Genomic DNA, 26,291 nt, shown 5'->3' with positions numbered 1-26,291 from the left:
TTGGTAGTCTAGAGATAAATGGAGAGTTGTAGACTCAAACCTATGCGGCGAGATCGAATCTCAAATGCCAAGTTCAGCGACGTAAATCAAAGAATTGATTGTCGGTAGTGGCAGTAGCCCAAAGGTTTTTAAGTGGCGACCATGAGCTTGTAGAGGCTGAGTAAGTATGCCCCCCAGTCGCTGGATGCGGACAGTGCAAGACCAGACATCGTGGGTACCTTTGGAGGAGGCCTATGGGTGTCTATCGGCTGATGTGATGATGATGATGAAATCTCGAGAGTTAATTCCTATACTACAGTATTAATGATATTAAGAAAGCGATCACAAAATACCCGTCCGAGTTTGTTGTGGATTCTCAGATCAGATTGCGTTTGCAACCCTCGTAGTTGTAAGTTGAAAGATGCCATTACCATCATCATCATTTTAGCCACTCTGCACTGCACCAGCCCCCCTCCCCAATTTTCAAACATGACCGGTATTAAGCGTCTTGGATGTAGCTTCTTGTGATGATCTTTACATGCAGGTCTATCCTTCTTGTTGGTAGACATGTTAAGCTGCGTTTATTGGTCCACATTCTCCACGCCGGATCGTTAAAGCAATTGTTTCATATCATGCAAAACGAAAGGGAGAGAGAATGCTTCCTCAGCTACTGCAGGAAGGTGGTGATAAATGCCATAGGTAAAAATAAAACACAGTAATTGATTCAAATAGACTTGAATATGAATAAAAAAAGTAAAGCAAACACTAAAATATAGAAATAAAAAAAATAGAATCAAAAATAGTGCAATAAACAGTATAATATAATATGATAATTATAAATAAAATATGTGTTAAATGTTTGAAAAATAAATGTAATATTGCAAAATAAAATAGTAAGGAAACCTAGAATGTAGTGGTTGAGGATGGATGTATGGCTAATGGAATGAAAGAGAAAGACTGGGAAACTTGTGGAATGAAAGAAACGGTACGACAGATAATATGATACATGAAAGAGAAGAATGATAATAATAAAAAATATGAATAAATTACTAGATATAAAAAGTCCCTGTCCCACACGAGATAGGGGAACAAGAGGTCCCCAATAGCGAGGACCAAAAAAAAAAAAAAACCAATTGTTTCTGCGCGCTATGTTGCCTGCCCGATAACACTTCAAGTTGCTATTCCGCTAGTCTATGTCGGCTAATTTCAATTGCCAACCGATAGTGGAGCTTGTAGTTTCCATCAAATATTATTATTCTGGTATTGTTGTCATGACATGCTTTCACCCCATAGACGCCCAATGATATCTATGAATATATATCACAATCGCTACGCTTAATTGGCGATCGTAGTAATGTATTATAGTAAGCAGAAGAAACTGCTGAATATCTTCTGGAAACGTATTTTGTGATCAGTGGCAATCTTGTATAATACGTTTCGTGCCACGGCAATTTTTAAAGATTTTCCATTCAGGTCCCGTGGGGCCCCGACCCACACTTTAAAATTAAAAAAAAGTCGATTAAGATGTATACTTTACACTTTTTCAATACTACAAAGCTATTTAGCGAGAAAAAGTTATAAATTTTAATATGCATTACGTACGCGCATGCGTGGTGTGAAGTTATTTATATTCGACCCTACAACTCGTATTTAAGAATCCGTTGTTTTTCAATGAGAACTGCAAATGGCCTGAACGGAAAGTGTCTTCGCCCATCATTCCTATCGTTTGCTCGTAGGGTGGTGAGTGACACTGTTAATAGAAACAAAACAGTATAGATGAGTAGGTACCTAATAAACTGCACATAAAATGACTAGTCAATTAATAATAGGAAAAATAGACTAAGAAAAGTGTAGTTATGTAATAAAAAAGCATAACCCAAAGAAAACTGTGATAAAAAAATTGAATATGTAAATAATAAAATAACAAATAAAAAAATGTACCTAGCCACCCAAGAGTAATAAGATGATGGAAGGAAGACGATGATAGCAAGAAGTAATGAAAGAACAAAATGAAAGATACTGTGAAGGAAATAAGGTAAGAATAAAAGAAATTGAAAAGTATGACAGTGAGTGAAGAATAGAGATGAAAAATCTGAAAAACTAATTTGTAAACAAAGACCCTGATCCCAACTAATTAGGGGTACGAGAGGCCTCTAATAGCGGGGGCCATAAAAAAGAACGGAAAGTGTAATGTATAAAGTGAATTATATGAGATGCTATCTCGGGATTCGACTCAGCGTTCCACGATCGCATGTCTTAGTTCTCTTTCGCTGGGCTACTGCTGTATGGATATAATGTGAATAAATGAATATCATAGACTGATCTGGCTGCCATGTAGAATGATGGTCTTACACCTTAAACGATTTATTTATACTGTTTTAAACGACGATGTCATAGTAATTACCTTATTAAAAGGATTCAAAGTAAAACCACTTGTTGGCATGCGAATTGATATTTGCCTTACCATGTCTTTAAAACGAGTTCATTGCACTGTACTATTTGATTTTTATTTCCCGCTAATTTTGTTGTTTGACGTGTTTTTACAGGTGTGCGTGACTATTTTTACGAATGACACGCTCACGTATATTTACCACAGTGTGCGTTAGTACGGGATATCTATAACCAGCTTAATTTCATTCATCTTCATATACTAATTCTTCCAAATCGTGTGGTCACAGCAGTGATGATGTTAGAAATACCTTTCTTCTTGGACGTTCGCCTATAAGGTAGATAGATAGATTGCAAGATATTGTGAAGGATAAAAGGAAAGAATAAAAGAAATTGAGAAGAATGAAAGTGAGTGTAGAATAAAGATAAAACCCTGTAAAAATTATTTGTAGATAAAGTCCCTGTCCCTAACAAAATAGGGTTACGAGAGGCTCCCAATAGCGGGAGTCATAAAAAAAAGAAAGTAGAAAGATGGTCTTATTGAAAATTGAAGTAGCTTATGTCCGTTAATGGACTTACTGCGGACTTAAATGGTAATGACTACACAGTAGCCCCCATAATTATTAAACTTAAAATGGCTAAACAGACTATAAACAAGCATGCGTATGTTTATGATACTATTGTTATGCATATTTATTAATATTGTTGTGCATATAGACGAGGTTATCATATATTTACTAGCTGTTTCTCACCTGCTCTGCATTACCCAGTTTCATATAATCTAATTTAGGTACTTTTACACATGTCAAAGAAATAATCTGGCCAATTTACTGATACAAGTTACCATAAATGTTTACAAAATATATTTTTGTAAATGATTTTGTTACTGATTGTTCATCATTTAGTATTTTTGCGACAACATATCGTAGAATATGTCGTGATATTAAAAAGGATTAGGGTGATAAAGAGAACAGAATCGCTGTGATTGCATTACATAAAGCACTTATTAGTTAAATGTTTGTGTACTGCTATATTGATAGGGACAATGAAACCTTGTCTGTTTTTAACAGAAAAAGAACTAACTGTCCACGTAGTGTTCGTACGAAAAAGGCGATTTAAACTGTATGGGTAAGAATTCAAAGAAATCCTGTCTGAAAGCAAATATGTTTATTTCAGATAATTAAAATAGCACCTAGAACCATGTCGAATATTTTAAACGATGACTTAAGACCTGTAAGATACACTGATCATTTCTTAGCTGATTATTTGAAAAATAATAAGGTGGTAAAATTAAAAGAACTACTTAAGCAGTGTGCGAAAAAGGTCGCAGAAAAATAGTGTTTACGTATGAGATTTTTTTTATAATTAAGCATTATATTAACAAACATAGTTACCGTATTTACGCAAAAAGCTTTACGTTCCAGACTTCATCAGAGCTGAAGACTGGCAATAATCTAGTCTACGCCTTGATCCAACTTAGTTTTACGGAATAAGGCTAGCTTTAAACGCTATGATAGTTTGGAGTCCCGAAAATAATCTATATCATATAGGTAGTGAAGAATTTTCCTATAGAAATAGTGCATGTTATTATGAACTGGCCTCAACATATAACCCCTTGCCGTGCTTTAACGAGTCTTTATTTATCTTTATGTTATTTTATCTTTATTTATCTTCATTTATCTTTAACTCGTGATAAAAATTTTGGCCTAAACGTGAATATGATGAGCTAGGCTCAATAGACCATGGGGCCAAACATAAACATCACGTCTGGGTCGTGATTAAATGTTAGTTTCTGTATACATTTTAAGTATATTTCGGCTCGTACTGTTGACCTTTCTCGCGTCACTCTGCCCTGAGTTTTGTCGAGCTAAATGACACGACAACGGGTTATTTATTGCAGTCAATGGAGACAATTTCGAAAAATCTTTATATATTTTAGATGGTTTTATAAATGTTGGTATAAAAATGTTAGATACAATAAAAACTGGTTTTCTTTGTAACAATGTTTATGGCAAGCCTTAACCCTTTTCACTCCAATGTCGAGTGTCACTCGACACTGATTTTGTTCCACAAGCTCCACTGTCGAGTGATACTCGACATGGTGTAATACTTCTTTTTGCGGAAAATTTTAAAACAGGAAAGATTTTTGTTACTAAAATGTTTGAATCACGAATGAATGAAACATATTCTAGAATCGCAAGATACTATAATTCAATTAAATTTTATCGATGCTACATAACAGCCTTGGAGTGGAAAGGGTTAAGTATATACATACAATTTAATTTCTTTATACTTATTTAAAGGAAACTTTCGCAAAGTGACACACAACTTATGTAGTTGTGAGAATCTCACAGATTATTGTTTTGTCATTAGACTAAAACAATTCGCACTAGTTGTAATATAGGTTATGGAAGGTTAATCTTTGTGTAGCTGATAAGCAATTGTAGTTGTATCAGAGGTGCAATTAGGCACTGATAAGGTCTTATCAGTGGTACGCGGAATAGGGATATTTATATTGGAATTAAAAAAAGAGATAAAGTTAATTTCCGCGTTTTTATATAACGCAGGCCGACAGGATGTGCGTTGTCGGATTATCATTGTAATGTCGGTGAAATTTACACCGAACATTTCTTAAACCAGGCACTAGTTTTCTCTTTGATTATTTCAGCTGTAAGATATTCAGTGCAGGACATAGGCGTTCCCTATAGATTTACAAAAGGACTGGTTGGAAGCTTCTATATCTTAAAAGAGGTCTTAAGTTAGTCGTGTTGTGCGCCCTACTGCAACTATCCGTGGAATCTGCAAATGTCACTTGGGTGGCAGAAAAAGTCAGGTGATGGTGTCCGGTGGCGAGTCATGTGGCATAGTCACTCCAAATCGTCCGGTTTACGGTATCGGTTGCTTTTATTCGTTCATTCCTGATTCGAACTCATAGGCCAATATTTGGCTAACAAAGTTAGTACGAGTGAACAACAATATATTTTTTTCGAACTGCGCCAAATGGCCTGTGAAGATTTCGGGGTTTTTTTGGGCCCCTGTTTTGTGGGTCCCCCGTTGCCTCTTCTTTACGTAGGACAGGGGCGTTACTTTATCGGGTTATTTTTTATTATTTATATTTACCTTTCTTCACTATTTCTTTTTCACTTTCCTTACACCCTACACAAATTGTTTAATTTACGAAATTTTGATCTTCTTTTGCTCATCATCTTATTTCCATCATCTACATTGTTTGTAAATTTGGTTCTTATAACAGTATCTTTTTTATTTTATTTTCTTTACTAAGAAATATTAATTTACAAATTATTATTTAAAATTTAACTTTTTATTTATTCATTAAATTACATCGACAGTTGACTTGATGTTTTATAACATTTTGTGTTCTTATGGTCGGGTTTTACTCGATTTTTTATTTTGGTTCTTACTTTTATTTCTACCGATGGTCAGTTGCACCACCTATTTGCAGAGGAATGTAGGGCGGCATTTGTCGCCGCCCATAAGTGAGACGATACTCTACTCTTCTTCTTTTCCCTGTCTACCTATTTCCACTTCGATATCAATGCGGAGTCCTCCAAATACAGGACAGGATAATGTGCACCACGGTCTGGTCCACTTCCAGGTCAGGAATGCACCAGTAAATCTCCTTGAGGATTTTGCGCGCCCTGCCCCATCAGGCGCCGAGGGTGCTTGACGTAAGACCTCTTTTAAGATAGTGAAGTTCGAGAGCTCCGGGAACGACTCAATTCGGGCCGCTACATATCTCACATAACTATAAAACCAAATTGAAAGGTCGCCGAGTTCTTATATCGCTTCGGTAGACGCTTCATGGAGTGACTAGGCACTTAGCATTTCCACACAAGAGCGCCTGAGAGAGCTGAACCTGTGCTTGGTCGATTGCAGGGCAATACATGGTTAATTTGAATTGATATAGAAAATAGCACAAGATGGGCGTTTATTATAGTTTTCGACTAGATAAAACGACGGACATTTCTTTTTATTGTCGTAGAGAATAGTCCATAAAAGCTTGAGAAACTACGGTTTGTAGCCTGCGAAAAACCCGCCCTCAACGTTCGGTAAAAAGTCAGTTCCGTAATTTAAAAACGAAAACAATCCATTAATTTGATTGTAACTAACGGAACAAAATTAACAATCCGTTCGTTGGAACTAATCGATATTGCCGGAAGTTGAGGCGTAAAGGAAGTTAACCTTGGCATTGCGCGCCAGTGCTGCCAACCTTTTTGTTGTTCAAAGGCGTGAAGTGTTACTATGGCGATACAGTACAGATGGTCCTTGTAAATATCCTACTGAAGTAAAAAAAAAATAACGAATTTATCCATAATACACATGGAAAGTCGTTGTGCCCATTAAAGAATCTGAGATTAATAATGCTGTAGGATATACATCTCAAATGTTCAATTTTTTTTAAGCTGTACTTTACATTATCTAAATATTTTATATCTTGCAGGGATCGCTCAATCAACCAATAGTACGTAAAACGATAATCACCTAGTGCTGTCTCTCTCGCACAGTACATACCACACGCAGATCTGTGCGGTATTCACTCACCCACGAGTTGTACTACGCAAAACGTATATAGCGGCAAAATAAAGAAGCCGAATCTCCGTGATCTTATATCAAAGCTGTAAAACCCTTAGAACTAACAGCAATAACATTCTCGAAATTATAGATGAAAGCCGAATTAAGCAAGAGAAGCAATAAAATAGAATATACATCTATGCGCGCGTGTGTGTGCGTGTGTATATATACTTGAAATAAATTATATCTATATATGTTTGAAAACAGTGGGCTCACTCGTTTATTTAAACCAGAGTTCCCCAAACTTTTTTGTGTCGTAGAACCCTTGCCATGTTTTTCCGTGTTGGATAGACCCCCTACTTACTTGATATTGATTTCCTGTAAATTTCTAATTGTAGTGAAGTTTAGCGTTAAAAACTTAAAGTAAAAACACATGTTCATTTATACATTTATTAATTGAATTTAAATTAAAACTACTCAAAATTAAATTTTGTATCTGTTATGTAAAATATACGTAACATTAAATAAATATAAAATAAACTATAAATAAAATAACATAAGCAATAAGTCAATATTTTTAGTGAGAAGGATGAACCGGATGCTTTAATAATAAATTATCAACATTTGGCGTCAATTTTGTAATGGTTAATCTTAAATCTCCTCGGCTAATGATGCTAATGATGTCCAGTCTGTGGACCTCCATTTTCATTTCATGGACCTCCAAATTTTTTTTCGCTGACGTAGACCCCTTGCAGGTTGTCATAGACTCCTAGGGGTCAATATAGACCACTTTGGGAATCACTGATTTAAACGATTTAAATTAACACAAAAAAAGGTTTTGTAAATTATGTTTATTGTGATGCTCTTTACGATATACACAAAAGAGTGATGCATGTAAACTTTGTTAAATGGTTTATGTGTGAGAGTTTTGGAGTTGTGAAGTGTGTGGAGGTGGATTGATGAGCATTAGTTATAATTACATCATCCCCTCTGTGTTTGGCACTAATCGGTGTGGCATAACTCCTGAAGATGTCCCGTGGAGGGGTGAAACACGTGTTGAGTGATTTGGTGGTGGCGGTTGTGTGATTCGCATTAATTGCCGCATACGCATTTATCAGCGGGCTGGCGGGCGGTGCATTTCATTGCACGACTACCACTGCATGTGCGGAAGTTCTTACTTAGGATGGACTTCCGCGAAGTAACGCCTGATTCCATTAAATGCCCACTGGATGCTTTGGACTCAAAGCCTTCTCCAAAGATAGCTCCAGTCTTGTACTATCCACCGAGCGACTTCCGGTAACTTAGTCTTGACTATATCGTCAGTCTACTTAGTAAGAGTTCTACCAACGCTACCTCCACCAGCTTGTGGCCGCCACTCAAGCGAGCATAATAACCATTATATGGCATAAATTCATCACAATTACTTAAATACAGAACTACTGTTTGGACACATTTGAAGAGTCCGTAGATGATTGCTTAGAAACTTCGTAAGTCATTAAGTTTTTACTTAAATATCTATGTAATGAAAGTATAAAATCTTGGCTATCAATAACTAAGTAAAGATTGTACTTATCTCGTTTTATTATTATTTAGAGAGCGGTTTGAAATTGATTTCCTGTTTTATTTATTTATTAACGTTTATATATAAGCTAGCGTAAGTATAGCTGTTTAGGTCTACAATAAGCAAACATAATTTATACTATGTTACGCGAATCGAGTGTAAACTTATATAATGTTTTGCTCATTGTGTGCCTTTTTATTAAACGGTTTTATTTAGTTCGACACGTACGGAATCTGTTTATTTATTTGGGTCAAAATTAGAAATTGAAATTTAAACACCTTCCCGTTGTCAGATTGATCGGGAATTTGGTAAACACATTTAATTTAGATGACAATACAATATAATAATATCAATAACGTTATAAATCTAAGATGGCAGCCGATACAAAATGGTGGATTACATATTTTTCCTTAACCCCCTCAATATGGGTAACAAATGAAAAGGTTACACTAGTAAAACACGATGATTATGTCAAAATTTAAAATTCAAGATGGACGCCGTTCCAATATGGCGGAATAGGTACATATTTTTCCACAACCACCACAATATGGGCATCAAAAAACCGTTTAACTTAAAAGTTTTTAAATGTATTTATTATAATAAATAAATACTTTCATCTGGTGTGTTAATGTTCTTCTATCATTTGTTTCAGGTACGCCAAAGCCAGCCAAAACAGAAGACTGATTTTTGTCCTATAAGCTATGTAGCGATATTTGACGTAATAGTTCATAGTATACATTCCAGACTATGTTGATATATTGACGTAAAAAAGCGGAAAAAAGTCGGTTGTTATGCGCCATTTTGGATCCACCATTTTATAGCGTTTAAACAAGATGGCAGCGAGCCCGCCAGCTAGCACCGGTTTGGAGGGGAAGCAGATTATAGACGAGGCGGAAGAGAAACTATTGGAAGGAAATCAGGTGCTGGTGGTGCCTGCGAGGACTAATGAAGATGGCCTAATATCCGTGAAGTCTTCTAAGAAAGGTGAGCAATTTTATTGTATTAGAGTATTCAATCCATCGCCTTAAAAGTAAAAGGATTACAAAAAAGAATAGTTGGATATATTAATACCATGTCTTTTTGTCGGAGATATCATTTATTCCAAACATTTTTTCTGGACTGTACTGCAGTTCATGTGGTATTTGCAGATTCTGCAGGTCCGAAAGGCAACGCTTAACCTTGACCTCATTTATAGGCGGGAAAAATCAAGGGCTGACAAAGAAGCCGGCTCGGGCTTCTACGTTTTATTTTTTACCAGATTGTGAGGCTGTCGAGTTATTAGGTCGCTTAAGTCTTAGTGAGGACCTCGATTTGGGCAGACACACGATACCTATTTAATATTCCTACTCAAGGTCCCTCAAGAGGGTCTAATTTTGATTGTTCGATTGCTATTGCCAGGCTAACTTTGCTACCATTTCGGGAAGCGTTATTTCTAGAAGAAGTTGCTGAAGAAATTCTAGAAAAGTTGCTGTTTTATGATCGGGGATTGGCGTATCCTGCCGAGTCCTGGCTGCGAATCGTGTATTATGTCATCTCTCTAGTACCACACAGTAGGGTATACCGAACTAGGTGATATTCTAAGCGCTTTCCAAATTCAAATCTTAATTCGGTAAAGGAAGGATTTCATTCTTATTGACGTCACGATGAAACTGCTATCTGTTCGTATAATAAATGCTGCAGACCTTTGAAGATCAGGCGATATATATTCTCCGTGACTACATATTTTACTAAAATGTCCTTAATAAAATTGAAATAGCATGGTAGGAAACACATCATTCTCAAGGTGATATCTCTTATGGCGTCATTTATTTATTTTATTTATTTAATATTCTTTATTGTACACGTTAGGCTACATTAAAATAGTTTCGCAATGTATATAAAAAAGTACCAACGGCGGTCTTATCACACAAGGCAATCTCTTACAGACAACCATAGTATGGAAAAGGTAAAAAAAAGGTGGAAAAGGTAAAGCTGTATAAATAATAGGCATATAAACATATATACATATGATAAAGATATAATACATATTATAAATTAATACAATAATAAATAAAAACATCAATCTGTTTTGGATCGCACTTGCCTCGTAAAGAATAAAGAAACGGAGAAATTAAATAAATGTTCTATGCATAATTTTTTTAAACTTTAGCTATAGAAGTTTGTTGTAAATTTTCTTGATTCCTATTATAAAAGCCTATATATTACCCAAAGAATTATTTACTTACTTGATGAACTTAAGTGTTAGATATACAAAGTTTATTTTTTACTTCTGGTATTTACATTGTTCATAACACTTCCTAGAAAAAATTCGGTAATGTGTTGTGAACATACTTACATGACGTATTGACAAACTATGGTCAATATAGTAATTTCCTTATATTTTTCCTTATTTTTTACTAAGCGAATTCCACTGTGTCTCTCCTAATGAAACAGTCTATCAATTATACAGAGTGGTTTTTAAGAAAAGGACCAATATTTAGCCATTTCCGCACATGCAGTGGTAGTCGTGCCGCCCGCCAGTTCGCTGATAAATGCGTACAGAGTCACACTGTGTTTGGCACTAATCGGTGTAACATAACTCCTTAAGATGCCCCGTGGAGGGGTGAAACACGTGTTGAGTAATTTGGCGGTGGCGGTTGTGTGATTCGCATTGTTTGCCGCATACGCATAAAATTATTATTACGCTAAATATTGGTCCTTTTCTAACTTAGGATGGACTTCCGCAAGGTAACGCCTGATTCCATTAAATAAAAGAGTGGTTTGTTTTTTTGTGGACCGGTCACTTACTGCTGTCCAAATGGCATTTGTAAATTCCGCTGGTTTGAATAGTCTAGGACGTCTTTTAAAGTAGACAAGATCGAGAACTCCCGAGGTAGCTTCGACTCGGGCCGGTATATACTTCTATTTTATCTTATTGGGAGGCCGCAGAAGTCTTAGATCGTTTCAGTGAACGCTCCATGGAGTGACTAAGGTCAAAGAATCCCATGAGGAGATCTAGACTTTTTTATTAATTCTAATTTGTATCGCTAATGTTTTTTTTTACAATATTTATTTTTCGCTTTAACTAAACGCAGACAGTTGGGAGAGGGTTGCCGCTATTTGGTACGAATCTTTCTTAAGTGAATTCGAACCTTCGATTCCGAAAAAAAGAATGAGAGTAATTTACTTTTTGTTCTTCTGTTTAATGTATATTGTAATTAAATTAAAAAAAAAACAGTTTTTCCGTAATATATTAAATATTTTAACTTTGTCAATGCATTCTATTTTTATTTATGTGTACACCTAAAATTATTGAAAAAAAATTACAACTGTTAAATAGCAAAATTATGCGTTTATTGCGAGTTTTTCGATTTACACGATTTTGACTTGAAAATTTTTGATTTTCGATTTACACGTTTTTCTCAGGAACGTATCTACCGTGTAAATCGGGGGATAGGTGTATTTTATACCAATACTAGCTGATCCCGTAAAAGTTGTTTTGCAAAAAAAATATTTTAAATTTTCAATTTAAAAATTAGGGTTGATCGTAGAGGGTTGAAAATTTAGGGTTGTGTGTATTTTTGTATATTGTATCAAAAAAAATAAAGAAAAAATTTCGTCAAAAAAATAAAAAAATTTTTTTAAGGGTGAACAACCCTTATCACTTAGGGGTATGAAAAATAGATAGTAGCCGATTCTCAGACCTACTAAATACGCATATAAAATTTGGTAAAAATCGGTCAAGCTGTTTCAGAGAAGTTCAAGTTCGAACACCGTGACACGAGAATTTTATATATTAGATATTGTAATTATTTTAAGATTTTTTGTGTGACGTAGCTCGAAAAATTGATAGTCCGAAATGGCAGTATGCGGATCGTGCAACCGATAGCCGTAGCGGAAAGTGAAAGGTTTTCAAGTGGCTACCACGCGCAAGTAGACGTGGCGTGGGTAAGCCCCCCACCAGATGAACGGACGAAGTAGTCTAGCTCGCGGGAAATAGCTGGATGCTGGCAGCAAAAGATCGGTCATCGTGGTAAACCATGGAGATGTCTAGTGGGTTTCTATCAGCTAATACGACAATGATCAAAATATTATGAGTCATCAATATTTTTAAGGGTAGATCAGAGTTCCCCAAACTTTTTTGTGTCGTAGACCCCTTGCCATGTTTTTCCGTGTTGGGTAGACCCCCTACTTACCGTGGACCCCATTTTCATTTCATGGACCCCCAAATTTTTATTCGCTGACGTAGACCCCTTGCAGGTTGTCATAGACCTCTAGGGTGTAGACCACTTTGGGAATCACTAGAGTAGATGTATGGACTATTTATTTTAGACAGCCGTCATCCATCTCTCGTCTGTAAGAAGCTGCTTATATATGCTGACAGGCGAGCGATGGGAGAATGCCTACTCACATTAAAGAGAGATCTACGGACTAATAGTACAGCGCGATGTTGCCGAGATTATGTTTTTAATTATTTATTTAACGCGAAATGTGTATTTATTTATTTAAACATTTTTTATACATTTTATGTATATGTAAATGTATAAAAAGTGGTTTGGTGGCAGAGAAACATTGATAAAGGTAGGAGAAACTAATTAATATCATATTATATATATATATATATATATATATATATAATATGATATGTATATATATATGATATATACGATATATATATATATATATATATATATATATCGTAACCCAATATTGAAAGGCAGTAGCAGCTTACTATTAATAAATAAAACATTTCTGTTTTAATTCGGACGCCTATCGGCTAAAAACAAGAAGACATATATACTTATGTCTTCTTGTTTTTAGCCGATTGGTTACACAATCGCTCACATAACAGTTACTAATTATTTGTAGTTTAGAAAAAGATATAAATATCTTAATTTTATTTTTAGTATCAACCGGATGTACTTCGCTATTTTTTATTAATATTCTTATCCACAAATCAGATTATCATATATACTGTGTACGGTCATAATATATCCTTCAATTAATTTATGTAATGTAATTGTCATAGACATTTTACTTTCTCGCAAGCGACGGTACCTGCGTATTTTTCTTTACCCTCTCATCGATTCCTATTGCGGATAGATGGGTGTTAAGATACGCTATATGTATCAAGACCCGCATACGAGTGACCTCGTGAATGTTTTGCGTTGTTTTGTAAAGTGTGTTTGATTATTTAGTGTTTTTGTGCTTGTTTATATATTTTAAATTGAAATGAGCAAGAAGTACAAGAGGTTGCGGACTGGTTAGTATTTTTTGTGTTATTACAATTTAGAAAAAATCCTTCGTGGGCATATTAAAGTTACACGGGATATCTTGGACCTTCCGTTTATTAGTTTTAAATCTAAACTTAAAAGTATATTGTTAAATAGATTTTATTAAAGCATTCATGTGTTTTAGTTGATAGAAATGAGTGGAACATTGTTTTTTTGATTCATTCATACATATTTGATATTGTAATGTTATAATTTATAATTAACTAACATTAAAAAGTTTCATTTAATAAGAGAAACTTGAGTTTATGTCCGGCTTTTTTATATAAATAAGCATTTCAAACGTGTGGTAGCTTATTACTTGTAATGTTAAAATAATTGACAATACAAAATTGCGTGTTTACCTACTTGAATAAAGATATTTTGAGTTAGATAAATGTACAATGGAAATACTAACAGTGCGAAACTTTACGGTATCAAAGAGATGTATAAATATAAAATACAACTAAATATTTTTTCGTATCATTGAGACCAGTGAGATGATGCAATTAGTACGGTAGTTTCGTTTGTTGATAACATGCAAAAACTAACCACGGATTTTTTGAAAACGGACAGAGCTAGGAACATTAAATGTGACAGGAGTGCTTTCGCGTACATTTAATAAGATATATTTTAATGTTACCGCTTTAATCTTAACAGAAATGGTTCATCTATGAGTGGTTAACTGTTATTGCCTTTCAATATTGGATTACGATGTGTAGTAAGTCGTGACCGACGACTATATGTGTGTATTTTTGTTATGTATGTATATATATATAACAAACCACAAACCTTAAAAAATCACCTACCTCTGTTAGTTTGTATATATATATATATATATATATAAATATATATATATATATATATATATATATATATGTGTGTGTATATATATGTATATATATATGTGTACAAACTAACAAAGGCATTGAAAAAACTGCGCTGCCCAAAACGTCAACTGGCAGAGATTGCCTTTGGATTTAAGTTCGCAGTTATATATAAAAAGTGTTGAAATAAATAAATAAATATAAGTTTAGTGTTAAATAAATAAATAAAAATATAATATCGACAAACTCGCTCTGTACTATTAGTCGGTATGTCTCTCTTTAATGTGGTTTGACACTCTACCTTGTCTCGTTTGTTAGCTTCTCTAATCGGCTGCTAATAGACGAGAGATGGATGACAGCTGTCTAAAATAAATAGTCCATACATCCTTATATAAATATTGATGACTCATAATATTTTGATCATTGTCGTATCAGCCGATAGAAACCCACCAGACTTCTCCAAGGATCACCACGATGACCGATCTTGTGCTGCCAGCATCCAGCTGTTTCCCGCGAGCTTTGACTACCCCGTTCACCTGGGTGGGCTTACCAACGCCACGTCTACTTGCGCGTGGTAGCCACTTGAGAACCTTTCATTAAAAATATTGGTGACTCATAACGTTCTGATGATAATAAATCATCATCATATCAGCCGATAGACACCCATCAGTCTTCCTCAAGGTTTACCAAGATGACCGGTCTTCCACTGCCTGCATCCATAGATTCCCTATATGCTCTATGTCGTCCGCGCACCTGGTGCCAACGCCCATTGGCAGCACAACTGATATGTGTCGATATATGAATTAATAAATAAATAATAATAAATTTACCATTTTTTATACATGGCGCATGGTATTGGTTTCGTGTTATTCAAATTTGAGTTTTTTTATATGTATATTGTATTTGTACGTGACATTTTAAATTTTCTTAGATACCTAATAAATATAAAATTTAATAAGTATGATCAAATAATAATTCTCTTGTGACCAAGGTTAAGATTAAGGTTGTTAAAGTCTTCGGAAGACGCCGGATGAATGCCTCTTCGAATAGGCCATATTGGAAATTTATGCGTGAGGCCTATATGCAGTAGTGGATGTTCCACAGCTGAAGCGATGATAATCTTTATAAATCATTTTTTGTTATGCGTTAAGATAGTGTTATATGATATACCTCATGTCAAATAACACCATCTGCATTATATATAGTTCACGTAATGTAACAGAGGTTAGGATTTAAAAAATGTGAAAAGGACAAAGTAACATAAGACAAGTCTACGTGTCTCATATTTTGAACAACAACAGTTTTTAAACGGTTTTATTTAGTTCGACCCGTACGGAATTTGTTTATTTGGATCAAAATTAGAAATTGAAATTTAAGCACCTTCCCGTAGTCAGATTGATCTGAAATTTGGTACACACATTTAATTTAGATGACAATACACTATAATAAAATCGATAACATTATAAATCTTAGATGGCCGCCAATACAGAATGGCGGATTACATATTTTTCCTTAACCCCCTCAATAAGGGTATCAAATGAAATGACTGCACTAGTAAAACACGACGATTATGTCAAATTTAAAATTCAAGATGGACGCCGTTCCAATATGGCGGGCTAGGTACATATTTTTCCACAACCACCACAATATGGGTATCAAAAAACCGTTTAACTTAAAAGTTTTTTAAATGTATTTATATACAATGCAGTCTTTTGTATGAACATTTGTTGAGTGCACTTAGTGCAATTAATTAAATATGACTGATTGGTATATGTAAAACACACACATGCGCGCATAAAAAACAAGTCAAATGTACATATACAGACATAGCCCGGTTAAAATACTATTACAATTTAATAAAATAAAAATTTTATATAAAAATTAGGAATTTGTTACTCTTATATAAATATTTATTGTGTCTTATTATTTTCGCGCCAATCAGCATTGAATATTTTTCTAAATTAAAAAAGAGTAGCATTTTAACGGAAATCAAATTGTAATACTGTAATGGTATTTTGTAAAGCCAAATGTAATTTTTATAACTCTTTATCCGCCCGATATTAGTCGAATGTTGGTGTACCAAGATATTAATAGTTACGGAGATACCTCCTGTGTGTGTGACCGAAAAAGATTGGGCTTTCCATGTAGTGTTTGTACGAATAAGATGATCAATGTATCAAAGAAAAATGGTTAGAAATCCTGTGTGTGAAACTAAAATGGTAGGTAATATCAAATTAACTAGGTAAACTATTTTTTTTTATTTATAGTCTGTGGTCTACAAAAAATTGTAATTAAATAAATAACTACTAAAGTTATACACAGATAATAAATAGATAGATATACACAGATAATAAATAAAATAGATATACACAGATAATAAATAGAAGAATTACTTTTTTTCTTCTATTTATTATCTGTGTCTATTTACCGACGGGAAAATTAAAACTGCTTTATCTATTAATAAGTTGAAGATCCACAGGACTAAAGTCAAAGGTGTAACCCAAAGAATTACTTGTCTGTAGTGGCAGCGAGTGGAACATATAGCTCGTGCAACCAAAAGCCATTATGGCCTCGCGAGGCGACTACATGTGATGCGGCGTGGGTAGGCGTGGATTTCTTTAGCATTAATTTTTTTTCTCATGAAGCGTTTGTAACTTCTGACAGCTGGCCTCGGGGCTTAATGGACTCTATTAAACCAAATATTAATTTAAACGAGCTTCATATATTTTGATGTTGCTATATATTAGTGTGTAACTAGCAAATATAGTAACAGATGTTTATGTTATAGGAAATGTGGCAAATGCGATTTTTATAAAAAAACATAAGTTAACGGTATCTTTGTTCCGAGACTTGGTTGTTCGCTTACGATAGGCATCATAAGGCTCTCGAACCATCGTGATAGCACCACGAGGGTTTCGGGGGTAGCGTATCCACGCATACCCCGGGACGGGCTATCGAAAAAATAGCACGGCGCGAAGGAAGACTTCGTGGCGATCCCTGACCGGGAGATACCGCGGTCCCCCGTATAGCGCAGAGGGCGATCACCGGGAAGGGTTTTAGTGGGTAGAAATCCCACGTACCCCTGTACTCTCCCCCAAAGGCAGGGCATCTTGAACACCGGAAGATTTCCCCCACCGAAACAAAAAAAGGCCTCATAAGGCCCAAGGTCACTCAGAGCAGTGGAGTGAGTTATGCTTGGATTTTCTCTCCGAGGTCAAATGAGGAAGTCCACAGAAAAATCAAGGCTACCGAAGTGTCTCGAAGAATTGTTCGCAAAATCCTCGTGGCGATGTCATTATAGTGTATTTTAGTAATTTTGTCAGCAGTGTAGGCAGGACCAAGAAAGTTCTGGGATTTCGCTCGATGTAGGTAGCACAAGACTTGTGAACGTGGAGTTCTTTGGGGAAGGTCTAGGCCTTGCAGTGGGCGTCTATCAGCTGATAAGAAGAAAATAAAGAACATTGGCAGCTTTGATTTGTTGAAGAAACTTAACTTTGCTATTTCTCGTTTCAATCGCCTTCAGAGTAACAGGGCGACTTTCAAGTAGCTTGCACGATGAACTAATATGAACACCTCTCGCTAATATGACGCATGTGTAAATATTATAAGATGATCAAAGAAAGGAACTAGTAGTGATTAAATCTACCATTGGGCTAACACTATTCGAAGTGTGTAACATACAATAGCCGGCGATAAATATTGCACATCGACCTTTGGAAAGAGACAATCGGCTAATTTCGGCTTCGTAAAGCGTTATCTCTGTCGCTCGACTGACAAAACGTCACATAGGTAGTGTGGAACAGAGATAATGCTCTACGAAGCCGAAATTAGCCGATTGTCTCTTTCCAAAGGTCGATGTGCAATATTTAGCTCCGGGCACGATACGTATAATTATTTTTCCTTAAGAACTGCTATTGAAATTTTTCCATTAATTTTATCTTTAATATTTTGTGTATTTTTTCTGTAACTGACGGAATTTTACAATTACTGGTCGTAACTACAGTATCACATTTAAAAATAACCCGAATATACTCTTAATCATACCACGTAAATCATACAACTTAATATAGTTCTTAGATATATAGAAATAGAGCTGAGATCTATGTTAGCAGTTTCTATTATTTGCTATCACGCCATTATGATTAAACGTTAATTGTATTCAGTCTCAGATGTTTAGGGTACCGTATCGTTTTTTTTTTGTTATAATAATAATAATAAATTTTATTATTAATAAATTTATTATTATCTACATATATAAAGCAACGAATTGTGAAGATTATGAAAAAAAGCCAGAAAAGTTATCAGTCAATCAAATTGAGCTTCAAACATTTTTCAGGAATCTGAGAAGATCCTACGACACTCGTTATTTAATGGCCACTTATATTTATTATTCCCATGCTTTATAATATGAATAAAAATTCCATCAAAAAAATATTTTACGACACCTACAATATATATATATATATACAATATATATGTATATATATATATATATACAATATATGTGTATATATATATTGGTACATAATATAAAGGCACCTTCACACGTCTTGCGCTGCCATTAGAACTTTAACTATTTTACCGATCTAGTGGGGGTCTGTCCACACTGCTACGAAAATTACTAGAGTACATTATTCGTCGTCGTCGTTGTCGTCGTCGTCGTCGTCGTCGTTTCTGCCAAAAGACGTTCAGTGCATTGCATAGACTTCCCCTAAAAGATATCTCTGGTGGGATATACCATAATTGCCAGGCGGGTTAACGACGCTGCTGCCTTATTTGTGAGCATAGCAATCCTTAATGTATAAAGTGTGAATAATATATACATATTATGTATATATGTGATAGCAACACTCAGTCCACTACCACTGAGCTGCCACTGTTTAATAGACTTGTAGACTTTGTTAATTTGTACAGAACCCTCTTAGTTTTGAGCTGGTATACTTGAACAATTGTTTACACTGTTAAAACTAGTTGGCGTGCCCGATGTACGAACCGGCACAAGGTCCGAATTTAAAAAAAATATTTTATCATTCATTTCGAGCGGTCATTGTTGGCTGATGTAAAGCTCCCGTGGCTTGCATGACTGTGGCATTCACCAAGGTTTTTTTCTAGATAGTTCTATCTTCTATCCGTAATAATTCGACATTATTTTCTTAACGCTAATACATTTAGAATAAATATATTGGTTTTCAATTGCCTCTTCACTCCACTTCTTGGCACTTGTGACATTTCACAACATGGTCTCTGGTCATTCACTACGGACCACATTGATTAACTCACAGTTGCTCGAATATGGAGGAAGCTTTGCTCGAGATTTTTTAACGAGGTCGAAACAGATATGAAGAGATCCGTAGACAAATTGAAGTAAAGCCTTACAGATTGGTACGTTGAAATGGCAGTATGCGGGCTAAGTGGCAGTATGAAGTGGAGTATCACCCACGAAGTGGACAGGTTACCTTTATGTCGTAGACGGCTGGATACATGACGCATATCGTATAATCCAAAATGATTAAAATATTAATAAATGAATATATCTAAATCCACCATTCGAGACGGGAATTATGTCTTATTGTCGAAAAGCACACTCGCGTCACAATGAAAATATTAACATTTAGTATCGAAGGAGACAAGAAATTGTGAAAACGAATGAAAATCGAATGAAATCGAATCGAATCGAATCGAATGAAAAACGAAATGAAATTGAATACTCCATGACATGCAGAAAGAGAGTGAGCAAGATAGAAGAGCTATCATATAAGAATGAAATTGTTCCTTTGAAGTTCATCATCAACGCGTCAGTTGAAAACGACATTGCAAGGCATAGGTCTATCCCAAAGATCGCTGATACGCTGCCCGCATCTAGTGACTTCTCACCCTAACCCTCGTACAGCGAGTGCATCTCGCTACTCCCACCGTACCTCAGCAAAAGCCAAAAGATGTCCCAAAGACGTACTCCTCAAGCCCATCACAGGGTTCCCACAGAAAACGCACACACTCATACACACAGCACTGCAGCCACTGCACTTGCGACACTTCGCACAGGACATTGCGTAATTTACAATAGATCAAAACACTACTCAACACGACACAACACTATTCTTGGAGGGTGGCCACCCGCTAACCGCGAATAGCGAGGGCGAACTGAGGTTGGATCTGGATCCCTCCGTGCCTCGTGTTGTGTTGCCTGTGGTTCACGCTGCCGTCCCAAGCCTACTCGGATAGAGCGGTTTACTACGTGCGAACGTCATTGTATAACAGGAATGCACTTTCCAGGTTCTGTTTTATTTTTAAGTTCACGGTTAACTCAGTTCCGATGAAGCTGTAAAAGTCCCAGGAATAACAGCATCAACTTCAACCGAAACCAATCATCCAGCGACTTGCGGCCTTACCTCGCCAGTGCACATACTGGGGAGCTTACCCACGTCGCGTCTACGTCGAGGACCTTCAGCCCAAACGCTCTTCGTTTACATGAGCGATATGCCACGCCCACTGCCATTTCTGATGAGCAATTCTTCGAGCTACGTCGGTGACATTTGTTCTTCTAGGTGTCTTATCTCATAAAAAAGTAATGCGTAAGCATAATCGTGTTTACAGTGTTTGCGTGACATTAACAAATAAAATTACCAGGTTAATTACAGAAATACTGAATCGATCTTCCAGCGAAGCTCGGTCTCTGAGGTCACTTTGAGCTTTCTTATCAGGCCAATCGTAAACGATCATCTTAGAAATTGTTACGTTCATTTCCTCGCACTTAAACATCACACGAACCGTCTTTACGGCGTAGTAAAAAACGGTGAGGTCATTCGCTTAAAGTGCTGTCATTAACTATATTTGTTTTTATTACTTACTCACATGCAACCGGCAGTTGCTACCACTAAAGGGAATACGTAGAGAAATAGACGGCTTCTGTTTGCCTTCGCATGTGCTTGATATAGGTGTACATGTAAGTTTCCTTTAAATCAACAACAAGTTAATATTGAGTAACGGTAGAAGAACTGATACTAGAGAATTAAATTAAAAAAAATATCGCACATGACCGTGGTTTCTCACTTCGAACTTCGTTGACAAGTTCGCAGTCGTCCAATGAGAGAGAACATTCGTAGCCTAGTGGATTGGTTAGTGGCAAACCGCTGCCACTAACCATAGTGGCAGCGGTTTGCAGTGAGTTGGCAGTGGCAGCGTCGATGTCTATGGTTCTGGAGTGAGAGCCTCGCATCAGCAAGTACAGCGTACGACGACCACTCATAAGGTAGATGAACGACCATTTTGAGACACTAGATGCTAGCTATCGGGTCCACGGTAATTTTATTAAAATTGAGATGACGATAGATGGCGTTGTGAATAAAAGTCTCACGGCGTGATCACTCTTATACAGTACCATTGCTATCCAGACAATATGTATCGGTTAGTTATAAATAAAACTGGAATAATGTTGGCCCGTATCCAGGATTAACGGAAAAACGGCTGGAGATTTGTTGTGTGCCGCCATTTTGTTTTCAAAACCAGTTCCACGTAATCGAAAACGTTCAGTCACTGATTAATTATATTTTCTTTTAATTACATATTGTAATTATTAACTAGTAGTTTTGAATAAGATAAATAACATATTCCTACTCAATCTTTTTACGCTGTCTTTCATGTCAGCTGATGGACGTCCACTGCAAGGCCTCCTCGGAAGGTCACCACCATGCAGATTCCGTTGGATGAATGTGCCATAATTGTCACGCTTGGCAGAGGCGGTTTGGCAATCGCAGTAGGATGTCATGGTACCCAGAGCACCTTGCCTTTTATAGTCCTGTCCTCTAAGGTCGCCACCATGGAGATTACGTTTTGATGATATGCCATAATTGTCACGCTTGGCAGGCGGTTTGGCAATCGCAGTATGATGTCATGGTACCCAGAGCACCTTGCCTTCTATAGTCCTGTCCTCAAAGGTCGCCACCGTGGAGATTCCGTTTGGGAGATATGCCATAATTGTCACGCTTGGCAGGCGGTTTGGCAATCGCAGTATGATGTCATGGTACCCAGAGCACCTTGCCTTCTATAGTCCTATCCTCTAAGGTCGCCACGATGGAGATTCCGTTTGGGTGATATGCCATAATTGTCACGCTTGGCAGGCGGTTTGGCAATCGCAGTATGATGTCATGGTACCCAGAGCACCTTGCCTTCTATAGTCCTATCCTCTAAGGTCGCCACGATGGAGATTCCGTTTGGGTGATATGCCATAATTGTCACGCTTGGCAGGCGGTTTGGCAATCGCAGTATGATGTCATGGTACCCAGAGCACCTTGCCTTCTATAGTCCTATCCTCTAAGGTCGCCACGATGGAGATTCCGTTTGGGTGATATGCCATAATTGTCACGCTTGGCAGGCGGTTTGGCAATCGCAGTATGATGTCATGGTACCCAGAGCACCTTGCTACTCATCTTCTGGAAACTGATTCATCTGTCGCCTTATACGACACTCATGGGAGGAAGTAGACTAGGCTTATTATATAGTACCGTACGGCCTTTTATTGCTGTATGAATAAATTATGTATATTTATTATAACAATGTACTTACGTATTAAATAAACAGGCGTATCAGAATTTTTAATTGTTGTAACACTTAATTGAACCATTTAAATGCATCTATATCTGTCTGCTGTTTTTTTTAATATTTTGATTATGGTTGCTAACGTCAAGTTGAACGTCTTACTTTTCAAATCAGCAGGTATTTTGAACTGTAAGTGAATTGCAATAAAGACTACTATGAAGAAGTATAAGTGACCAATTTGAACAATCAACATATTGTTGTTAATTTGATAAATAATAGACGGTTCGGTAATGGATATGCACATAATTATGTTTGAATAAGACGTTAGAACAGAAAATGTGAGAAACATTTGTTATTTTTGAGACGCAAGGTTACTGTTTTTCGATTAATGTTTACAGTTTAAGCTGAATTGAAGGAGTAAATCTTAAAAGGTGTTTAGACTAAACCTTGTTTTTAATTAGACTAACTTGAAGGCTCTCGTGGATTCATTATTCACTTAGCAGCGCTTTCCTCCATGGTACAGCGGTTCCGGTAGCTTTATAGTACTACCACCACTATAATACGCATACTGCAGTCACTGTGGTATGTAAGAGACGAGGAGGAGAAAGTGCGATTGTCAAAACTCACACGAGATTTTGAGAATAGACAGCCTTACGTTTGCCTACTACCCCGTTCTTACGCTGAGCTTTACTTCTAGAGGTGAGATTAGCACTCCTGCGCACACTGTAGTTACTACCTGAGGTATGTGTGCAGTGATACGTGGTATGAAGGCTTCCCAATCCGATGAAATAGTTACTGACCCGTTAAAATTAAGGTAATGGTTGTTCCTCACCAGTAAAATGTTTTCCATTACGTAAACTGAAGAAAAAATAAACACTATGACCTATATATTATATAATACGGAAGTCAATTCTAACTAATAAAGGGACTTCCTCTATTCGCGCGTGTGAGTGAATCACTTCTGAGGATGCTCCGTGTAGGGGTGAAACACGTGTAGAGTAGATTAACTGTGGTAGTTGTATTTCGCATTGTTTGCCGCAAGCGCATTTATCAGCGGGCTGGCAGACGGTGCACTTCATTGCATGACTACTGCTGCATAGCGGAAGTAGCTATATATTAGTCCCTTTATTAACTATGAACTATATACAATTTTCTTCTTTACAACCGATAAATGCTCACTTCAAGGCATAAGCCTCTAATGATTGCGAAGGTGGCAGGTCTTGCTCTGTGCGCAACCAGCGACCTCACGCGACCTTAAAAATGTAGTTGTTCCACCTTGTGGAGAGTCAACCTTCGCCGTGTCTACCTCGTCTGGATCTTGGTCGTTATTACCTTTCGGCTTTTAGTTGTGTCCCGCCTACTACCACTCCAGACGACAGAGGTTCTTATGCCAATCACATAATTTTTAATTCGATCTCGCATCGAAGCTCCGAGCATAGCTCTTTCCATTGAGTGGCTTTGGGTGCCCTTGACCTTATGAGGCCTATTGTAAGCGAGCACTTCCCGGATTCGAATATATCACTGGCAACACAAATTTGTCAATGACTGTTCTCTTCAGTTATTTGTATCTTGGACGAGATGGTTTAGAAATTCACTAGGATTTCTAAACCATCTCGTCCAGACAGAGAATGTGTAAAATTTCGATCTCACCGTGCTACATTTAAATAATTATAAATAGAAGAATGTTGACTAACTTTAGTTTGATAAAATGACATTTAAAAACATTGTCTTTTCTCCACCCGATTCCCGGGAGGAAGAAACTCTTTTCCAACTATCGCGAGTAGAATTCAGGGGAATCCACTAGATCGTTAACATTTTTGTAAAAAAATATTATATCCCACGCCTTCGCCGCAAATGTAAAGATTTCATTTTGTAAAATGTTAGTCTATGACCATAATTAGGTTGTGTTTCAAACCTGTTGCTGTGTTAAAACGTGTATAATAAATTAATAAAACATGTAAAAAACACTTAACATTGTTTCATCTTGTCCACAGTTAAGCTGCCAGAGGATGAGAGCCCAGCGGTGGGAGCTGGTCGGTTCACGATCGGGCCGGCGCCGGAGAGGGACTGGGAAATGGTTCCGCCGGACGGAAAGTGGGGCTGGTTCGTTCTCGTAGGTAAAATTCGCCATTTTTAAATTGTCTTACCAAATTTTTTTTTATTTGCATCATTTGTGTCGTTTCATTTGATGTTCAATCGTGTATTGAATCTATGTGTATTTGGACAATTTTATATTCCATTAACATATGTGTTGTCGGACCAAATGCCTTTTTGGTATTTCACCCTATCAAAAGCGATACAGAGATAAACAGTAGGTACCTTAATCTATCTTGATATTTACTTGGATAAAAATCTCACTGAAATAGGAGGATATAATATGATATACATAAAATACTCATACAGCTATGTAAGAGCTTTAATGGAAGAATCTATATTTGCTGTTTTAATGTACGGTACACTTTATCCAAAAATAGTTTCAGAAATATTAAATAACGTAATGATAATATATTGAGAAAAATCGTTATCAAAATACGGAGTACTTAAAATTAATTATTATTTAATATCTGTACCTACAGACGCTATACTGCCGGAGGCATAGATGTATATATAAATATATATAGATACATACCACTCGCGTTCGCATATGGTCAGAAGTTTATCTTGTTTGAATTGTCGGATCTCCTAGTTTCTCATTCGATCTTGCAGGTAAGCTCCTACCATAGCCTCATCATTGTCTCTCTCCACCCCTTAAAAATTTTTACACCACAAATCATTTTGTATATAGTATATAATATGCTGGTACTTTTGGAAAACTATGAAGGAGGCAATAGAAGGCGTCCTTCGGCTGAAAGGATGATGAACATGTAATATATTAATGAAGTGATGATAATTACTTGATGATAATTACTATGCAGACACGTCTCGAATCTTCTTGAATGTGTTACGATTTGCAGACTCTATTTTCGACGGGGAACTTTTCTTATATAAGAAAAAGACCAATATTTAGCCACTTCCGCACATGCAGTGGTAGTCGTGCAACAAAGTGCACCGCCCGCCAGTCCGCTGATAAATGCGCATGCGGCAAACAACGGGAATCACACAACCGCCACCGTAAAATTACTCAACACGTGTTTCACCCCTCCACGGGGCATCTTCAGGAGTTATGTTACACCGATTAGTGCCAAACACAGAGTCTGTGTGTGTGCATGTCCGGAAGTG

The 26,291-nt window shown here is 36.5% G+C and overlaps 1 protein-coding gene across 2 annotated transcripts in view; it reads left to right on the top strand.

The window, feature by feature from the left end:
* Window positions 1–26,291, top strand: part of hrm (hermes) — a 72,334-nt gene that overhangs the window by 22,946 nt on the left and 23,097 nt on the right. For both annotated transcript variants that reach the window (XM_068771257.1, XM_068771258.1), the window contains exons 2-3: window positions 9,114–9,445; window positions 25,067–25,189. In XM_068771257.1, coding sequence (XP_068627358.1) covers window positions 9,295–9,445; window positions 25,067–25,189 — 274 coding nt within the window. In that variant the 5' untranslated portion in view covers window positions 9,114–9,294. The remainder of the gene's footprint in view (window positions 1–9,113; window positions 9,446–25,066; window positions 25,190–26,291) is intronic.

This window comes from Battus philenor, unplaced genomic scaffold (assembly GCF_028537555.1).
Source record: "Battus philenor isolate CCGP_79_NKW_IND1 unplaced genomic scaffold, ilBatPhil1.0.hap1 SCAF_30, whole genome shotgun sequence".
NCBI classification, from domain to species: Eukaryota; Metazoa; Arthropoda; class Insecta; order Lepidoptera; family Papilionidae; genus Battus; species Battus philenor.
The sequence above is the reverse complement of the archived record's forward strand: the minus strand, read 5'-3'. Positions and strand labels throughout refer to the sequence as shown.